Source organism: Labrus bergylta, chromosome 10 (assembly GCF_963930695.1).
Source record: "Labrus bergylta chromosome 10, fLabBer1.1, whole genome shotgun sequence".
In the NCBI taxonomy this organism is placed as follows: Eukaryota; Metazoa; Chordata; class Actinopteri; order Labriformes; family Labridae; genus Labrus; species Labrus bergylta.
The window spans coordinates 1378777-1395000 of record NC_089204.1 but is presented as its reverse complement, the minus strand read 5'-3'; the positions used below and the strand labels follow the sequence as shown (position 1 = coordinate 1395000).

Sequence of the window (16224 nt, the reverse complement as noted above, 5' to 3'; positions counted from 1 at the left end):
CTAGCAGTAGGTGGGATCACCTTCATCCTGGGCTTTGCCGGCTGTGTGGGAGCTCTAAGAGAAAACATCTGTCTGCTTAAGTTTGTACGTCAAGCATATTTATTTACTAATGCTTTTACATTAAAACTTCAGTCCACTAATGTGTCCTAAATTCCCATCCCCTTAAGTTACATTTAAAATAATCTGTTCACTTATGCTCTTCAGTGAAATTATCCTTCAGAGAAATTTTCTGTTAATATATATCCGTTTAAGTTTGTGAGTTAAAAATATCAGCCTAAAAAAGTGTTATAAATATTCAACACATTTTCCTACATTTTGTATTTTTTGCACTATAACTGTTCCGTATGTCTTATCATTTAGTTTTCTGGTGTGATTGGCTTCATCTTCATCTTGGAGCTGACGGCTGCAGTTCTGGCAGTTGTTTTCCAGAGCCAGGTCAGACAGTGGATCAATGACTTCTTCCTAGCAAACATCAAAGCGTACAGAGATGACATTGACCTGCAGAACCTCATTGACTCTCTACAGAGGATGGTAAACAGATTTTTTTTTATAACATAAAATTTGCCTTTCAACACAGCAGGAAACTCTAACTTTAATGTTTACACTGTATGGTGTAACTAACCAACCACTAGAAGTTGGTCTCACTTAAAGCCACTGGAACTCTGGCTTGAAATAATAATGATGCATACATGATTTCAAAGTTGAGAGAATTGTTTTGGTTTAGATTATCTAACACATCAGGTCACATTAATATTTCTCTCTGTTTCTGCATACTCCATGGTGCATAAACAAAGGGCAGCCCTGAGCTATATATGTTTGAAATGTCTGAGTCAGTCATGATTCTTTTTTGAAAAAATAGTCCTCTTTGTTGATTGGGGGGGGGCTTAAATTACCATGGGCTTTTTCCATCAAATTCTCTCTTAACAGAAGCAAACGGTAGATTGTGGAGCTCTTTGAGAAACTAATACAGTAACGTTATGGAATCACATAATCGTCACTTAGAAGCTTCAGACCGCATTTCATTAAATGTTTTTACAGAAGGGATGTACCAAAGGACCCCTCCCTTTGTCCCTCTCACTTCCTCTTTGTGTGTACGTAGACCTCTCTCACCACAGGTGCACATGGGTTGAGTGGGTGATTGTTACATGAAGTATAAAGCACTTTGAGTAGAACACTAGAAAAGTGCTATACGAATCTAAGTCCATTGTCCCCACATTGCTAAATTATTTTGTCTTTAATACCAACACAATTAAGATATACATATTTTTATTTTTCATCTGTATTACTGTTGAGCTCAGTAATCTTTAATTTACCATCAAGGATCTCTCTTTCAGTTGATAAAACTATCTTGTTTCTCTCAGGACACTTTAGTTAACCCTAAGCCTGTAGTTTCTGATGTGAATTTATTTTTCTACTTTCTAATAATTATTTAGTGTTGATTAAGTGAAATGATGAAGCATTATGTGCTTTGAACAGAACCACTGCTGTGGAGCTCAGGAGCCAAACGACTGGGATCTGAATATTTATTTCAGTTGTAATGATACCCATCGCAGTCGAGAGAGGTGTGGAGTTCCGTTTTCCTGCTGTATCACAGATCCTGCTGTAAGTTGTGACCATTCATAATAAGTACAAATGATAGTTTACCCTGCTTAAATATCAATATAAACAGTCAGAAAATTACGTAATTGATGTTTCTGTTGCTATTGATAAATCTATCATAATGCTGTTAAATCTGTTTGAGCTTTAAAGATGTTGTTTGCTGCAGGACTCGGTGGTGAACACTCAGTGTGGCTATGATGTTCGAAACAAACCAAAGGTGAGAGTTCATTTAAAGAGGAGGTTCATTTAAGTTGATGCATTTGAGGGTCAGCATGTTGGTCTAGGTGTTTCTGTAAGATGATGAGATGATGTAATCTGCAATTGGAAAGTACAGTAAGTAAGTCTTTGGAGCTGAAATAAACCCAGATATGATGATGGTCAGTGAGCGGGTTTGCTGAATGCTATCCTGTTTATTTCATAGCTTTTAACTAAAATAATAAATGATTTGACTCAAAAGTCTATGAAATAAGACATTATTTCTCTCACTAGAACATGTTCTTAGATTCAACATGTGGTGTTTAGAATGGTCATTTTGTAGTTTTTTCTAAAATGAGCCAACTGTCTGTTATCACACAGCAAACAGAACTACCTGAATGATTAGAGTTTTCTCTGTTGTAACTTCCCAATTTGGTTTTTAGTTTCATTTTTTTCAATGACTTAACATTTCTGTAGTACATTTTCACAGTGTTCAATACACTTAACATTTGTAATGCTATCAGAAACATATGGGTATTAAATCAACATACATTTTTATAGATCTCTTTCATGTTCTAACAAGAAGTAGGTCATGTTTTTTACGTGTTGAAATATGAATCTGTTCTTGGGTTTTAACTTTTAAATTAGAACATGTTCATAAATGTACTTCATCGTTCCTGTGCACAGAGAGATTGGACTGAACATATCTTCACTAAAGGCTGTATCCCTGCGTTGGAAGACTGGTTACCTGGAAACCTCTACACAGTAGCAATCGTGTTCATCGTCATCTCTCTGCTGCAGGTATGAATATAGCCTGTAACAGTACAGACAGTGTACAGTGCCAGAGTGGGCCCATAAAATGACCTTGACAGGAGATTGCTATAATAATACATATGTAACAAGTGGGATCATTTTACTTGATGTGATAGATCCGAAACCCTACCACTGAGCAGAAATGCAAACATCACAGTAAAGTCTGCTGCTCCCTGCTTGCTTCTGGGAAACACCAAAGAGTACTCACAGACTTCCTTATTTGAGCTACCTGCCTGAAAGTAAAGGACTTCTGCAAAAGACAAAAAAAGTCAAACAAAGGGGCAAGAAAGAGACGTTTAAAGTGAACTCTTGCTATCATTCAAGAAACTTAAGGAAAGCATGTAAAAAAACCACAAGTTATAATGATGTAAGCCCGGTTAATACACCTCTTACAGAATATTTCCTCTGAATAGTCCGAAGGAAGACACTGATTTTTAAAGCAACTTGTTTAGTACACTTGTATTACAAAAAATGATCCATAATCTGATTCATACGTGTATTTGATAAAACAACAATAATAACTGAGATCGAAGAGGGACCAACCTGAAACGCTCTCAGCCGTGTTGGGTTTCTATTGGCTCAGCAGATATGAATGTGACATTGGCTCACTCAATGTTTCTGTTTACCTGTTTACCCATGAACAGATGGTGGGGATCTACCTTGCAAGGACTCTGATCTCTGACATCTTGAAGGTCAAATTCAACTACTGAAGCTCCAATTGCAGGGGATGTGGCCTAAACATACAGGGGGGGTCACCACCTGCAGTGGCTAGGCCTCAACCATGTGTTACAGGACCAAGTTTCTTCAGTCAGATGTGCCTTCCTGTTCTTCCTTTTTTTTTTGTCTCTCTTCCTTTTTAGCAGCTCTGCCTTATCAAGCTATGTTTTCATGTCATCAGTGCAGTCCTTCTTGATCATCACATTGCTATGGTTACAGAAACCTGAGAGAGAACATTTGTTCTCCTTTTTTTGGGAGATCTGTTGATGTTGCAGTGTTTAGTTTGTTTGTCTGTTTTATTCTTGAATGTTTCTTCATCTTTGCAACAAGAAGCTGCTCAGCACCAGACTGCCTTCAAATCAAACTGTCTCAGTCTTCTTTCTGAATGTTAATTGAACCATTTAGACCTTTGATGTGATTGGCTGTTTACCACTCAGTGCCTCCAACATCACCATCTTTGTCATCATCTTCATCATCATCATCATCAAATTGTACTCAGGTCTTCTCTTTTTAACGTTCTTCTTAACGTAATGTGTCTGGTTGATTGATCTACTTATTTCTTTGAATTAACTTTATCAAGTCTTGTATAATATCAGTTTTCTCTTTTTGTTTTTAAATACAAAACTGTACAAAACAAAAAAAACATAAAGTGAGTCCAGTAAAAGTAGTTTTATCACCCAAATGTTTCCGATTGAGCATTTTAGTCCTGTCATAATAATTTCTGTGATTCAAACAGGAAGTGAACCCTTAATGTAAAAACAGGTTTGAATCCAGCCGGGCCAATTAGAGAAAGATGAGTCAGTGATGTCATCCAAGCAGGGTTACAGAGCTCTGGCAGCTTTATGTTTATTGCGGACATGAACAATGTAACTTAATCTGTAACATTAATAATTGACGTTGTTTTGAAATGGCAACAACCCAAAACTAATAATTATTCATGAATGACAAAAAAAGAGAAAATAAATCAAAATAGTTCATGATATAACATGACCTTAAACTCGGTCATATTTCCTTGACATGGTTAATTCCAGCCTTATGTATAAAAAAAACTTACTCACTGGACTTATTTTTGTTTTTATTTAAGCAACACCAAAAATGATAGAAACAAGAGAGAACTTACACTGAACTAGACCTGACAGGAAAATAGAACAATAGAAGTGGTAAAAAAAAGAAGTTGAAATCATTGAAATGGCAGACTGTTCCTCACAACATATCAGGTGATTCCTCACCTGTATGTTTGATTTAAAAAAAGACTTAAAACTTTATTGACACTGGATTCATTTGAGTTGAAAATGTTGCTATGAATGAAGATTTCGGGGTGACTGAGCCAATCAGAAAATAATAGAACATTTTGTTTAAATTTTCTGCTTTGTGTTTATGGTTTCATTTTCATGTTTATGTTGGGAGTTTAAAAATGACCTTTTTTCTGAAGGGATTCTTTTTTTATACATAATTTTTATGTCTTCTTGTTTTCATAAAATAAAATTGAAACTTGTTTTTACTTTGTTCTTTTTTTCTGACACTGTTAAATTCAACCACAAACAAACCTTTATTCTGCTTGAATCACAGGTATAATCTCTTTTTATCAGGGCCTAACACCGCAGTGCAGAGGCCTTACTTTTATTTGATATATTTTTTAAATAGAGTCCAAGTGTGCCAGATGTAGAACATTTTTGAGGGTTTAAACATGATTGAAAACTCATATGACACTTTGCATACAGCAAAAGTGGTGAAATTAACACTCTTGCACATATGTTGCCAAATGCCTCCATAGTGCCCCTTATGACGCAGTGTGTTCACCTACATGTACAGCATTTGGTAGGCATATCTATCATGTCACAAAAGAGGACCTCCACTTCTTTTTTTTCCCCCAGTTCCAGGGGTTTTACTTTGATGACTTTTTCCTGAAGGATAACATTTCAATTCAGTAAGCTTTATTTGCACAAATGTGAAAATATTGCCAAAGTATATAAAAATAATACAATATTATTAATGAATAGCATATAAACATATAAAAAATAATACAATAATATTAGTAATTTATTGTTTTGACACTATAAACATGATTGACTGTAACTTAAAACTACTGGCTCCAAACCATGGACTGTAAATACTGAGAAAAACTTTAAATGTTGAATGACGATGACAGGTACCTTCAACACATATTTACACACCAAAGATGCACTGTTCATTGCACCATCTACTGGACAGACAATAAACCTCCTGACTATGTTGCATCTAAAGCAAATGAAAACCTTATTGACTGTTCTGTGCTGAACACTGCGACTGCGCCACAACCCCACATGTACCACATCCCGAAGTGCGCAGAGGTTTTAAGTTTACAAACCTAAACCCACATGCATTTTCACTTTGTTTTTGTTGCTTTTCTTCCAACTTCAGATTTATTTTCTCCTGATTTAATTAACTTTCGAACAATTCAAAGCAAATGAAAAACACTACAGTAGTTTCATACATTCTTAATTATAACTTAGTTATTTGTCCATCACTGATCCATAACAACTTAAATCAAACATAACTCATCTTCCGTGTTGCAGCATCACCTCCTATCGTCAATGTTTGTGTAACGCCGGTAAATCTCCGCCGGAGGGCGCTGCAGCTCCTCAAAACAGCTAGCCTCTGAAACCTGACCTACCTACCCTGAGTCCCCTTTAAAAATCCTCCGAATACCCGTCTCCGCCCTCCACTTTTTCTCTTACACACACACACACACACACACACACACACACACACACACACACACACACACACACACACACACACACACACACACACACACACACACACCCCTCTCCAGGGGAAGCGCGCGTAGCCAAAGCAGGCGGAGTCGGAAGCGCGCAGCAGCGTCGGTCCGTCGTGTCTGCGGCTCCGCGGATTCTTTCGTCTGTGTCTCGGCTGTTGGATTCTCCGGGAGCGGCTTCTCCTTGCAGTCCGCAGACAAGCGTCCTCTCTTCGGTGTAACGGACGGACAGACACTGCGGGCAGCGCAGCGGATATAGATCCGGGTTCTTATATTGCTCTAACTGCTGTGGTGGAAAACCCCGGACGGAGGCCCGCAGTGTGCGCTCAGCCTCCCGCAGGCCTCCAGCCCGGAATCCCGCTTTTCTCCCGGAAAATGGACGGATTCACCGGCAGCCTAGGTGAGTCCCAGCAACAGATCGCGCCATAAAGGTGAGCCGGTCACCTGCACGTGCACAGGCAGGAAGTTTAGCGTTGCACGCGCCTTTGACGGCTTTCCACGTGTCACTGCACCGCCCCTGCGGCGGCTGCAGGGCCACAAAACCAACTTCTCCTCATGAAGGAAAGGAGACTTCTCATAGTCTTGTACCCCCCTCTCAAGAAGAAAAAAAAAGATGTATGTGGTGGTGACGAGCGTGAGCTTGTTTTTTCAGAATTGCAGGTGTTTAGGGGTCAGGGGTCATCTGTGTGTGGTGTTTGTTTCAGGGATCATCTGTGTGTGGTGTTTCAGAAGATATCCAAATCATCACATTTATTTACCTGACTTAAAATCAAACTGTAACATTGCAACTTCCAGTTGGGATACATATTGAATATAAAGGTATACATATTGAATATAAATGGAATATAAAGGTATACATATTGAATATAAATGGAATATAAAGGTATACATATTGAATATAAAGGTATACATATAACTGTTAAGAAAAGTGAAGTTAAACAACAGATCTCTAGACTGTCACAAACACACCAGGTGTTTACAAACCTTCCAATTATTTAAGATATTTTCAAGGAACCTACAGCTGACCTACTACAGAAACATGTAGTACATTGAGTATATTCACTGACAGCTAGTGGGCGTTGAAGACGTTTCTGTCCTGCTACAGTTGAGGAACTGGTGCCATCTTCATATTCTTTTCTGTTAACCAGTATGTATTTAACAGTGGATCCTGGGATCAGTTCAGATATATGTTGCATTAATAGAAAGGCACAAGCTTTCATCATATCATTGGACTACTTTGGGGTGGCTGTGGCTCAGTTGGCAGTTTGTCTGTCAATGGAAGGTCAGGGGTTCGAGCCCCAGCCGCATGTCCTGTAGCCACATGTTCAATGTGTCCTTGTATGACACCTTAACTTGGTTTAAGGCCTAATCTCTGAACTGGGAAGCCAGTTTCTGGTCTGAACTTGGTAGCGGGCTGGTCTTCATTTGCAGGGTCTCTTGTTCGAACTGGGAGAGAGTCTCACATTTAAACTTGGAGGACAGTTGTGGTCTGAGCTACTAAGCACGTCTCTGGTCTGAGATTTAAGGGTTTGTTGTTTGAAATGGAAGGCTTTCAGGACTGTTAAACCCTGGACAATTTCTGGTCTGAACTCAGAGGACTTCCATCCTAAACTGGGAGGGTCTTTGGTCTGATATGGGATGCAAGGCTCAGGTCTAAACTTAAGGTCTTAAGTCGGAGTGTTCAGTTTTAACTTGGAGGAGAGTCCCCAGTCTGAACTGGAAGAGTATTACGTTATCTGGATGAGAGGCTTTTTGTAAATGCTTTGTTGTTAAAGCTATAAAATCGATGCACGCGACCCGATTTTCTTTTTGGTGCTTAACCATCATATTTGCTGCAGAATGGTTATAAAGGTTGATGACTGAAGTGGTTTACTAATCAGACTTCATACACGCTAAGAGGGTTGCTCATACATTGTGGACTGAATGCTGGCACGCTACGTACTTGAGTGAGCGGCATTTGAATGGCACAAACTGGGTTACTTTACAGTTGCTGTTCTCATTATTACTGTTCAGTGTTTCCCCTAGGTTTAAAGCGTTGGGGGGGGGCACGACTACGACGACGACTCAAACACTTGAAGGACTCTTGGTGTTCATGTGTTACTTTTAATGACAGCTGTCCTTTTCTATCGGAAAGGTATCCTTAAATGACTTCTTTCCCTGATTTCAGACTCTGTCCACTATCCTATCTCTACAATAAAGGCACAATTTTTTTTTTTTTTAAATTTCACCTGCAAGGTAGGGGAAACACTGCTGTTGTCTGTCTTTACTGTGGGAAAAGCCCACAACAATCCTGACTCATGAAGTAGCTGCTACCCATAATGTCTGACAAAAAACTACTTAAATTTCACTTACCAGAAAAAGGAGAACAGACTTCTCTTTCTTCTTCTGTTATTCAGTGACAACAAAGCAGGGTGATTTGTCAAAGCAACAACTCCTCTATCTTCTGCAACAGCTTAAGCCTTAATACAGTTTAAAAGGAGGACCTACATACAAATTATGTAATAATTGTGAACCAGGTTGTAAAAATGCTACAAGACAACAGTTTTTTATACTTCCATGTTGGCATCATTTCTCAGCCCTAGACGTTCCCTCTTGATTGACATCCAGTGTTTTCCCTCTCTGTGCATGTATATTTAATTCAATGTATATGTCACTACAGATGACAGTATATGGATCTTCTGTCTCGGTGTCATCATTATAGATAACTGGGTGTTAGGATCCTGTTTATCTGACTCACTCAGTAGGACTGGAAGAGACTGGAAGAGAGGAAGAAACTGACATTGCCATTGTTTTTTTCCCCTACAATATATATGGGTATATAAAAAACTTAAAGGTTGTTATGCAAGATAAAGGTAGGGTGTTAATCATATACAAATAGTTTATTCTTTAAACAAGCACCCTGCTTGCTCATGAAGTCATGAATAAGATACAGATACTCAAACAATCAAATGTGCTCAGTGGGAGAGTTTATTATTAACGAGAGGGAGACAAGGAAGTGGCTGGGAATACTGCATACTGTAGTTTAACGACAGAGAGTAGCATTATACTTAAACTAGGAGTTTCACTGAGTGAGATCTTCTGTTTAAGACTGGATTTGCAGCGTTGTTCTATTCTCACTTCTTTTCTAAATATATCAGTTTGAAGTTGATGCAGTTGTTTTCTTCCTTGAGCATCACGTTTGATTCAGCTCTTGTTTCAGTCAATGCATTTCTTTTGATTTTCTGCACGTCTTTTTAATTGCCTCGTTCCTGAAATAGCTGCACTTTTTCTTAATGTAATTAGTCTCGGCTGTTGCTGAGCCTTTGCACCTGTTGGCCACCCTACTTGCTGGCACTGGGATAAAGTGCTGCTGCTGATAACGGGAATGCACTCACTCAAAAAAGTCTTGCATAACTCAATGACTGCTATGATCATAAATCTGACACAATGTGTGACAGTAGCAACCTCACCAACAAGTTGCGATAGTAATGGTGAAACAATTCATCATGCAGCACTAACTGACAAGTATATTGAGAAGTTGACTTTTTAAAGCCTTGTCATAGGTGACAGCATATTGAGATCCAGTGTTTCAGATCAGTCTATTTAGATCAACTCTGTCTTCCAATGGATAATGGTATGGTACATAGAGATCAAATGTTTGTTTGTGTAGAAGATAGTATGATGGGATTGAGAGTTTTAATCACACTATACAGTAGATGTATAAGATCCAGTGATTCTGCCTCACAGTAGATTACAATATCAAGACTAGAGATGAACTGATTGGGAAAATCAGGGCTGAATGCCGATACTGATGTTTGAATTAACAAATGAGCCGATTGCTGAGTCTGATACCGATGTTTGTTTCATGATTTCTTGTGGTGTGAAGGCCCTGACAGACCAAGGAGATTGTCGGCTGTCGGTCCTAGATTGTCTTCGAAGTTTGTAGTCTTTGCAGTGTGTTCAAGGCGACGCCACAGTTGGTCTTCTTTGTTTCTAGTTTCTAGTTTTTTGCCGTCTGCCTTGTGTGTCTCCCTGGTGTGTGGCCCCTGGTGGCCCCTGGTGGGCCTTAAGACTCCCAACATGCCACCATTTCCTCTCATGTTTGACAATGAAAACAAGTCAGTTTGTTCAACGGGCTACTTCATCTGCCCAGTAATAAACCTCTTCTCTGACTCAGTACTTAGGTGTACTAGATGTCAGCATTAAATTGATTTGGCACAACAAAGAAACATCAGTTCAAACTACATTATTTGCTGATGTGCCGATTGCTAAGATTCACATCGTTACTAAATGAATCACAATGCTTTTACCTTAAACAGCAGAGGGCGCTATCTATTTATGCTTCTCTTGTTGATGTCCTAATTCAGCAGCTGTTGAGCAGAGGCTGTTGGTAGTGACAAGCAGGCGTTATCGTGGCCGATTTTGAAATTGAGGACGCACCACTGTCTTTTAAATGGTAGGTGTGGAAGTAATTTGGATTTACCAAAACATAAAATAAAAGAGGTAAGAAGATAACAGACGAGACAGACACTGTGTGCAAAAAATGCAAGAAGACAGAGAACTACACAAATAACACAACCAACATGATGCAGCATTTAACCCGACACCACAACGAGAAGCTCCAGTCATCTTCCTTTGTTCCAAAAAAATCAACATTAACCGGGCAAACCACACTGAAAAGCAGGTTTGCAGCCCCGCTCGCCCAAACGAGTGCAAGAGCCAAAGAGATTACGAGGTTCATTGTTTTTTTTCATAAAAAAAAGGAATCTTTTTCAGTCATCTCATACTTTGTCTTCATTCTCAGAATCGTACCGTGAGTTGAGTGAATGGTTACATCCCTCATCAACAGTATATTGAAGTGTCTCTATCCTTCTACAGATGACAGTATGTCTGGAGCAAGTGTTTCAGATGTCAATGACCGTCTCTCTGCTCTGGAGCTTCGAGTTCAGCAGCAGGAAGACGAGCTGACGGTGATGAAAGCTGCTCTCGCTGACGTCCTTCGCCGCCTTGCTGCCTCCGAAGTGTCTGCTTCCTCCTCAGCCAAGAAGCAACAGGGAGGGAAAGGTAACGTTAAAGTTTGAACTTCTTTGTACTTGATTTATTTTTTGCTGTATCTGCTCCAAAGCGTAAAGCAGCTATACAGCACAGTAGATCAACTTTTGTCATTGTTGTATATTATACAAACTGATACTGAAATAAATAAATGATGCCAAGTCATTGAACTGCTCAAGAAAAAGCATTTGTAAAAAAAAGTTTCTACTTTAAATATTTTCTGAGTGATTCTCCTGCTCAGACTTTATGTTGTAGTTTCACTACGTTGATATACGGTCTGCCTGAACAAAATGGTAAAGCATTGAAACTGAATGAAAAGGATATGCATCAGTGAGCTAAACAAGTTTCTAAACGGTTATGGTTTTAAGTGTTCAGGTTGACTTTGAAACTGGATGTTAAGAGCAGTGTTCTTCCCTCCCAGGTGGTGCTGCGCTGCGTGAAGCTTACTCAATGTCCTGTATCGCTAATGGAGGGAACGCTGGACGAAAGAGAGACTCCACTTCTGTCACAAGGAAGGAGACCTTGTCATCTGCCGCCAAGAGGTTAAACACACAGACACAAAAACACACACTGACACACAGTTGTTTTGAAGATTTCTCTGTACATCTCCATTTGCTGTCAGCCTCATTTTTCTGTTAACTGTTGTTTATTTTTCTCCAGGCTCTTTGATTTAAGCCTCCAGAAGGCCTGCTGAACAGATATGATCCATGTTATTTATACTATCACGTCTGCTTGTTTTGACTTAGTTAAGGGTCTAAACCAGGGAAGAGCCCTTAGACCCTTAGATCAGATCAGACACTTCAGTTAACACTGTTGAATGAAGCGATATTATAACATGTTCCACATGAGGAGGGTCATCAGTAGAATCAGTAGAGTCATATTATAAACATTGGAATCAGTGTGTTTTGGCCTCACACAGTCCTGGTTTTGTCCACAGTGGAGCAGACAGGAAGGAGGAGGTCAGCAGCCAGCGGTCTCAGATGGATTTTGGTGGTTTGAGTCACTGCAGTAGAATTAGAATTAGTAGAAATAAAGTAGATGTAGACTAGAAGCAGTAGAAGAAGTATAATCAGTAGTTTGTGGTGTCATATGGTCCTGGTTTTGTTCACAGTGGAACAGACAAGAAGAAGGAGAGCAGCAGCCAGCGGTCTCAGATGGAGGAGATCCAGGAACGTGAGGAGACTCCTCGCCTAAAGAACTCATCTCCCTCTCCCCCTTCCCCCCAGCCTTCCCAAACCCCTCAGTCCCCTCAGACCCCAGTGACCCCCCTGCCACAGAGAACAGCCCAGTGCGCTGACACCAGTAAAGGCCACACCCCTCCCAAAAGGTTTTACTTTGTAATCTGTCGGCTGGATCTAACTTCCCTTCTTGCTGACACTGCTCTGACATCTCTCTGGCTTTGGTTACTAACCCCTCCCCCGAGGACCCACAGTCCTCCTGCTTTGCAAACACCTGATCACCTTCACAGGTCCAGTACGGGTGCTCCTGATATGCTGAATAATCCAGTTTATCAGGTTTGTGTAGACAGAAAGATAAGCAGCAGGACTGTGGCTCCTCAGTAGCAGGCTTGATTGACTTTATGAACATCACCGAGTCTCCTCCTTCTCAGACCTTCTGGAGGTCAGGCTCTCCTCAGGCCTCCAGGAGATCTGGGCGTCTCATCAGGCTTCCCGGATGTCTAAGAGATCATTGAATCTCCTGGAAATCTGAGGCACCTTAGAGGTTCTAGGGCCTCATTCATCAACATCTTTTTAAGACTTCCACACTTTAGTTTGTTTAAATCAATAAACACTTTAACACTGGACTCCAAATATCAAAAGAAACAGCTGTGGATTTTAGATATTGCTGCTTATTAGATTTTATTTAGTAGAGCCTGTAATGGAAATTAAATAAACTCCACAGATGGATCAGAGGATGAAGATCCCTCATTCAGAGAAAGAAAAGATGGGGTGTAATAAAAAGGTTTGATCTTAAATCTGAGTGAAAACAGAAACAGAAGAGAGATGGTGACCTTTCTTCATTACTTTTTTTAGTTTGAATGACTTGACGCTACATTCATTCTTTAACCTGCAGGTGTAAAACCAAGCAGCATGTTACAGTGTGTAAAGGAGGGTCATTGTTGTGATTACATATTTTAATAACTTGTATTTTGAAATGTATGTATTGTTAGTTCAGCCCAAACACTGCATAACTGAATAAAATGTTGACATCATATAAAACGTGTAATTCTAGATGTTAGTCAAACACATAAAGATGCAGATTTAAGGAAAACACAATGACCAATAGTTTTGCATTGGCACATAATGTGTTTCTTTTTTTTTATACTTTGTTTTTATTTTTTTCATTAATATAGTAAACATTTCATTTCAACAAACATGTTTTCAACATAAGATGTTGACTGAATAGTCAAAAGAAAATTATCCCAATAAAACGAAGCAGCAACATCTTTAGAAATAAATACACAGACATACACACAAATCAAAACAACATATTGGATTCATTTAAATATTTCATGGGTATTGTCACACACAAGTTGGTTCTTGAGTAAGTTGTTGTTATTATTTGCTCAGAACATATCCCAGATAAGCAAACAATGATTATCAGAATCTTCTTGAAAACTGCATACATTGTTTTTAAGAAGAAAATTGATTCAATGAATGTTTGGTGAATGAGGCCCATTGAGTTTCCTGGAGTTCCTGAAGTCTTCAAAGGCCTCCTGGAGGTCGTGGTCTTGAGGTTTAAACTTTGCTGGCTGAAGATTCAGATCTGCCTTTGTGTGATTGTATGCATTTTCAACTCCCAGTGTTCTCTGTGAATCTACCTCTCTGGATCTCCTCTTTTCTAACTGGAATTTGCTGACGCTTCCTGGAGATTACAAAGTCTCCAAAGCCCCCCTCCCTTCCTCTTTTTGCTGATAGACTCAGAGTGGGCTGCGAGTGATTTTTAAAAGCTAACATTTTCTCGTCCCAGCTTCACCTAAGAAACTCCTTTTTCCTTTTCCACCTCTTCCTCCTCCTCCCCTCTTACTTCCTCCTCCTTAAGCAGGCCTCCTGCAGCCTGGGGCTTTATTTCCTGATGTATCCCAGCTCACTAACCTCTTCCTGGGTTATGTGTTTAACTTATTCCTGCTGTATTTATGTCTTTGGACGATGAAAATGAGTCATGGAGGTTTATAAGCATCACAAACTGAATCTTTAGCATTAAGAAAAATATTTTACATTTGATAACCAATTACTTCAAAGACACATTTGTCAACATCTTCAGGCTTATAATGTCAGCATGCAACACTACACCAGCTAGTAAAAAGTCCGTTTTCTGTCTGATGGGTTAAGCGATACATTTTTGGAAGTATACATCAGATGAACTTAAAGTGTGTATCCAGCAAAATGCAGTCCAGACCACCTTATCCAAAACAGAATTTAACACAATCTTTAACAGATGATTCAATTTTATTGCCTCCGCTGGTCAACCACATTCCCTCCATCATCCTTCGTGTTTCCCTTCAGACATCGTGTACCTCCATATGGCAAACATTGGCACGGACAAATGGCAGAGTGAGCAGATGTCAGAGATGATTCCCTTTGAGCATAATGTGACCTGACTCTCCAGTGGAGGTCATGACTCCTTGGATTTATGTCACAACATTCAACTCTAAACTTTTCCGTCATTAAGCTTAGTATGAAAACAATATTTTTTTTCTTATCAACAACTTGTGTTTTTTCAGTCCATTCTAATCCCCGGTCAATTATTCTGATCACATTAAAAAACATGTATTTATTAAAACTGCTGAGAGACCCAGGTCCTTATTTCTGACGAGGCTCTCGGACACAGTTATATAATAATAGATATATATATTATGTATTAGTGATATGAACATAATCACTGTGACGTCACCCGTTGGTGTCTGAAGCAGACGTTTGAAGCCTACTGACTGCTGTCTCCATATTGGAAATGCTTTCTCAAACTAACTTTCTGTCAATCCAGGAAAAAAAAGCATAGAGTTGGAGCTGAGGTGGGCCTTTAGCTTACTAGCAAAAAACTACAACACGCCCACCCGTAAGTGAGAACAGCCACACCCCTAATTATGCAAATTTTCTCAAAAAGAAAGAAGAAATGAGCCAATCAGACCTAAAACATTGGAGCAAGCCTCAAGTGGACACTTGTGGAACTGCAGAGGTTGAATCTTCATGCCAACACTTAAACACTTAGAGTCTTGGTCTATTTCAAACCAGTCAATACTATAAAACAAAACAAATATCAGAGATTCAGCAAGAAATTACAAAATTAAGCTGACCCAGATATCAGTGACTTTTTCCTCCTCTTCACCATTTTCATCATCCTCCTGATGTTGTAACACTATTAAGATTTGTCGTGCGCGCGCGTGTGTGTGTGCGTGTGTGCATGTGCGTGTGTGTGTTTTTCAGGGGAACAAGTGTGAAGAGATCCTCTGGTATGGAGCGCTCCCAAAGCAGCACCTGGGACAGTTCAGAGGAAAACAGGAACAAACTTGTGAAAGCTGCATCCACCTCCAAACTACTTTCTAAAATGGTCAAGAACGCTGACAGGTAATTACACAACATATATGTAGTGTATGATACATGTAGTATTTTCCCTGCAGACTCATGAAGTAAATATATAGAACGTTTACATATAGAGTAGAAATACAAATGGATTGGATCCACAACAACACATTTAAATGTAAATCCATAGTAAGATGTTTGTTTTCTTCTGTCCTCTTTCAGACACAAAGACCCCGTGGTTAATCAAGGTAAATGCACAGCTCTCATCATCTTGATATAAAAAGCTCCTATAGTTAACATCATTGTTTTCGTCATCATATGTAGAGCCAATTGAAAGAGAGCATCAATGCTGCTTCTTTGAGAATATTTGATGTCAACAGGAGTCCTCTTCTTGCTTAAGTTCAGTCTGTCATTACTCAGAGGCTGTGGTGATGATGATGCGGAGTGTGATGTTAGTGGTGATTGTGATGATGTCATGATGATAATAATGATAATTATGTCATCATGGTGGCTCAGGGGCATCCACATGTAGCAAATTTGTGTGAAGATCACCATTGAATTGGAATAAATCGCCATGGGAACACATGTTGC

General features: G+C 39.4%; 2 protein-coding genes across 4 annotated transcripts in view; both read left to right on the top strand.

Moving 5' to 3' along the window:
• Positions 1-4825, top strand: part of tspan14 (tetraspanin 14) — a 6620-nt gene extending 1795 nt beyond the window's left edge. Inside the window, exons 4-9 of the mRNA XM_020646161.3 lie at positions 1-84; positions 361-531; positions 1477-1602; positions 1766-1816; positions 2482-2595; positions 3252-4825. The exon at positions 1-84 is cut by the window's left edge and continues 63 nt beyond it. Coding sequence (XP_020501817.1) covers positions 1-84; positions 361-531; positions 1477-1602; positions 1766-1816; positions 2482-2595; positions 3252-3317 — 612 coding nt within the window. The 3' untranslated portion in view covers positions 3318-4825. The remainder of the gene's footprint in view (positions 85-360; positions 532-1476; positions 1603-1765; positions 1817-2481; positions 2596-3251) is intronic.
• A 1285-nt stretch (positions 4826-6110) lies between these two features.
• Positions 6111-16224, top strand: part of LOC109993229 (EMAP like 4) — a 30045-nt gene continuing 19931 nt past the window's right edge. The window contains exons 1-6 of one of the 3 annotated variants that reach the window (XM_020646115.3): positions 6111-6482; positions 10940-11125; positions 11535-11655; positions 12225-12440; positions 15538-15678; positions 15856-15881. In XM_020646115.3, the coding sequence (XP_020501771.1) occupies positions 6458-6482; positions 10940-11125; positions 11535-11655; positions 12225-12440; positions 15538-15678; positions 15856-15881 (715 nt within the window). In that variant the 5' untranslated portion in view covers positions 6111-6457. The remainder of the gene's footprint in view (positions 6483-10939; positions 11126-11534; positions 11656-12224; positions 12441-15537; positions 15679-15855; positions 15882-16224) is intronic. The other 2 variants (XM_020646114.3, XM_020646116.3) reach the window with 2 other exon arrangements.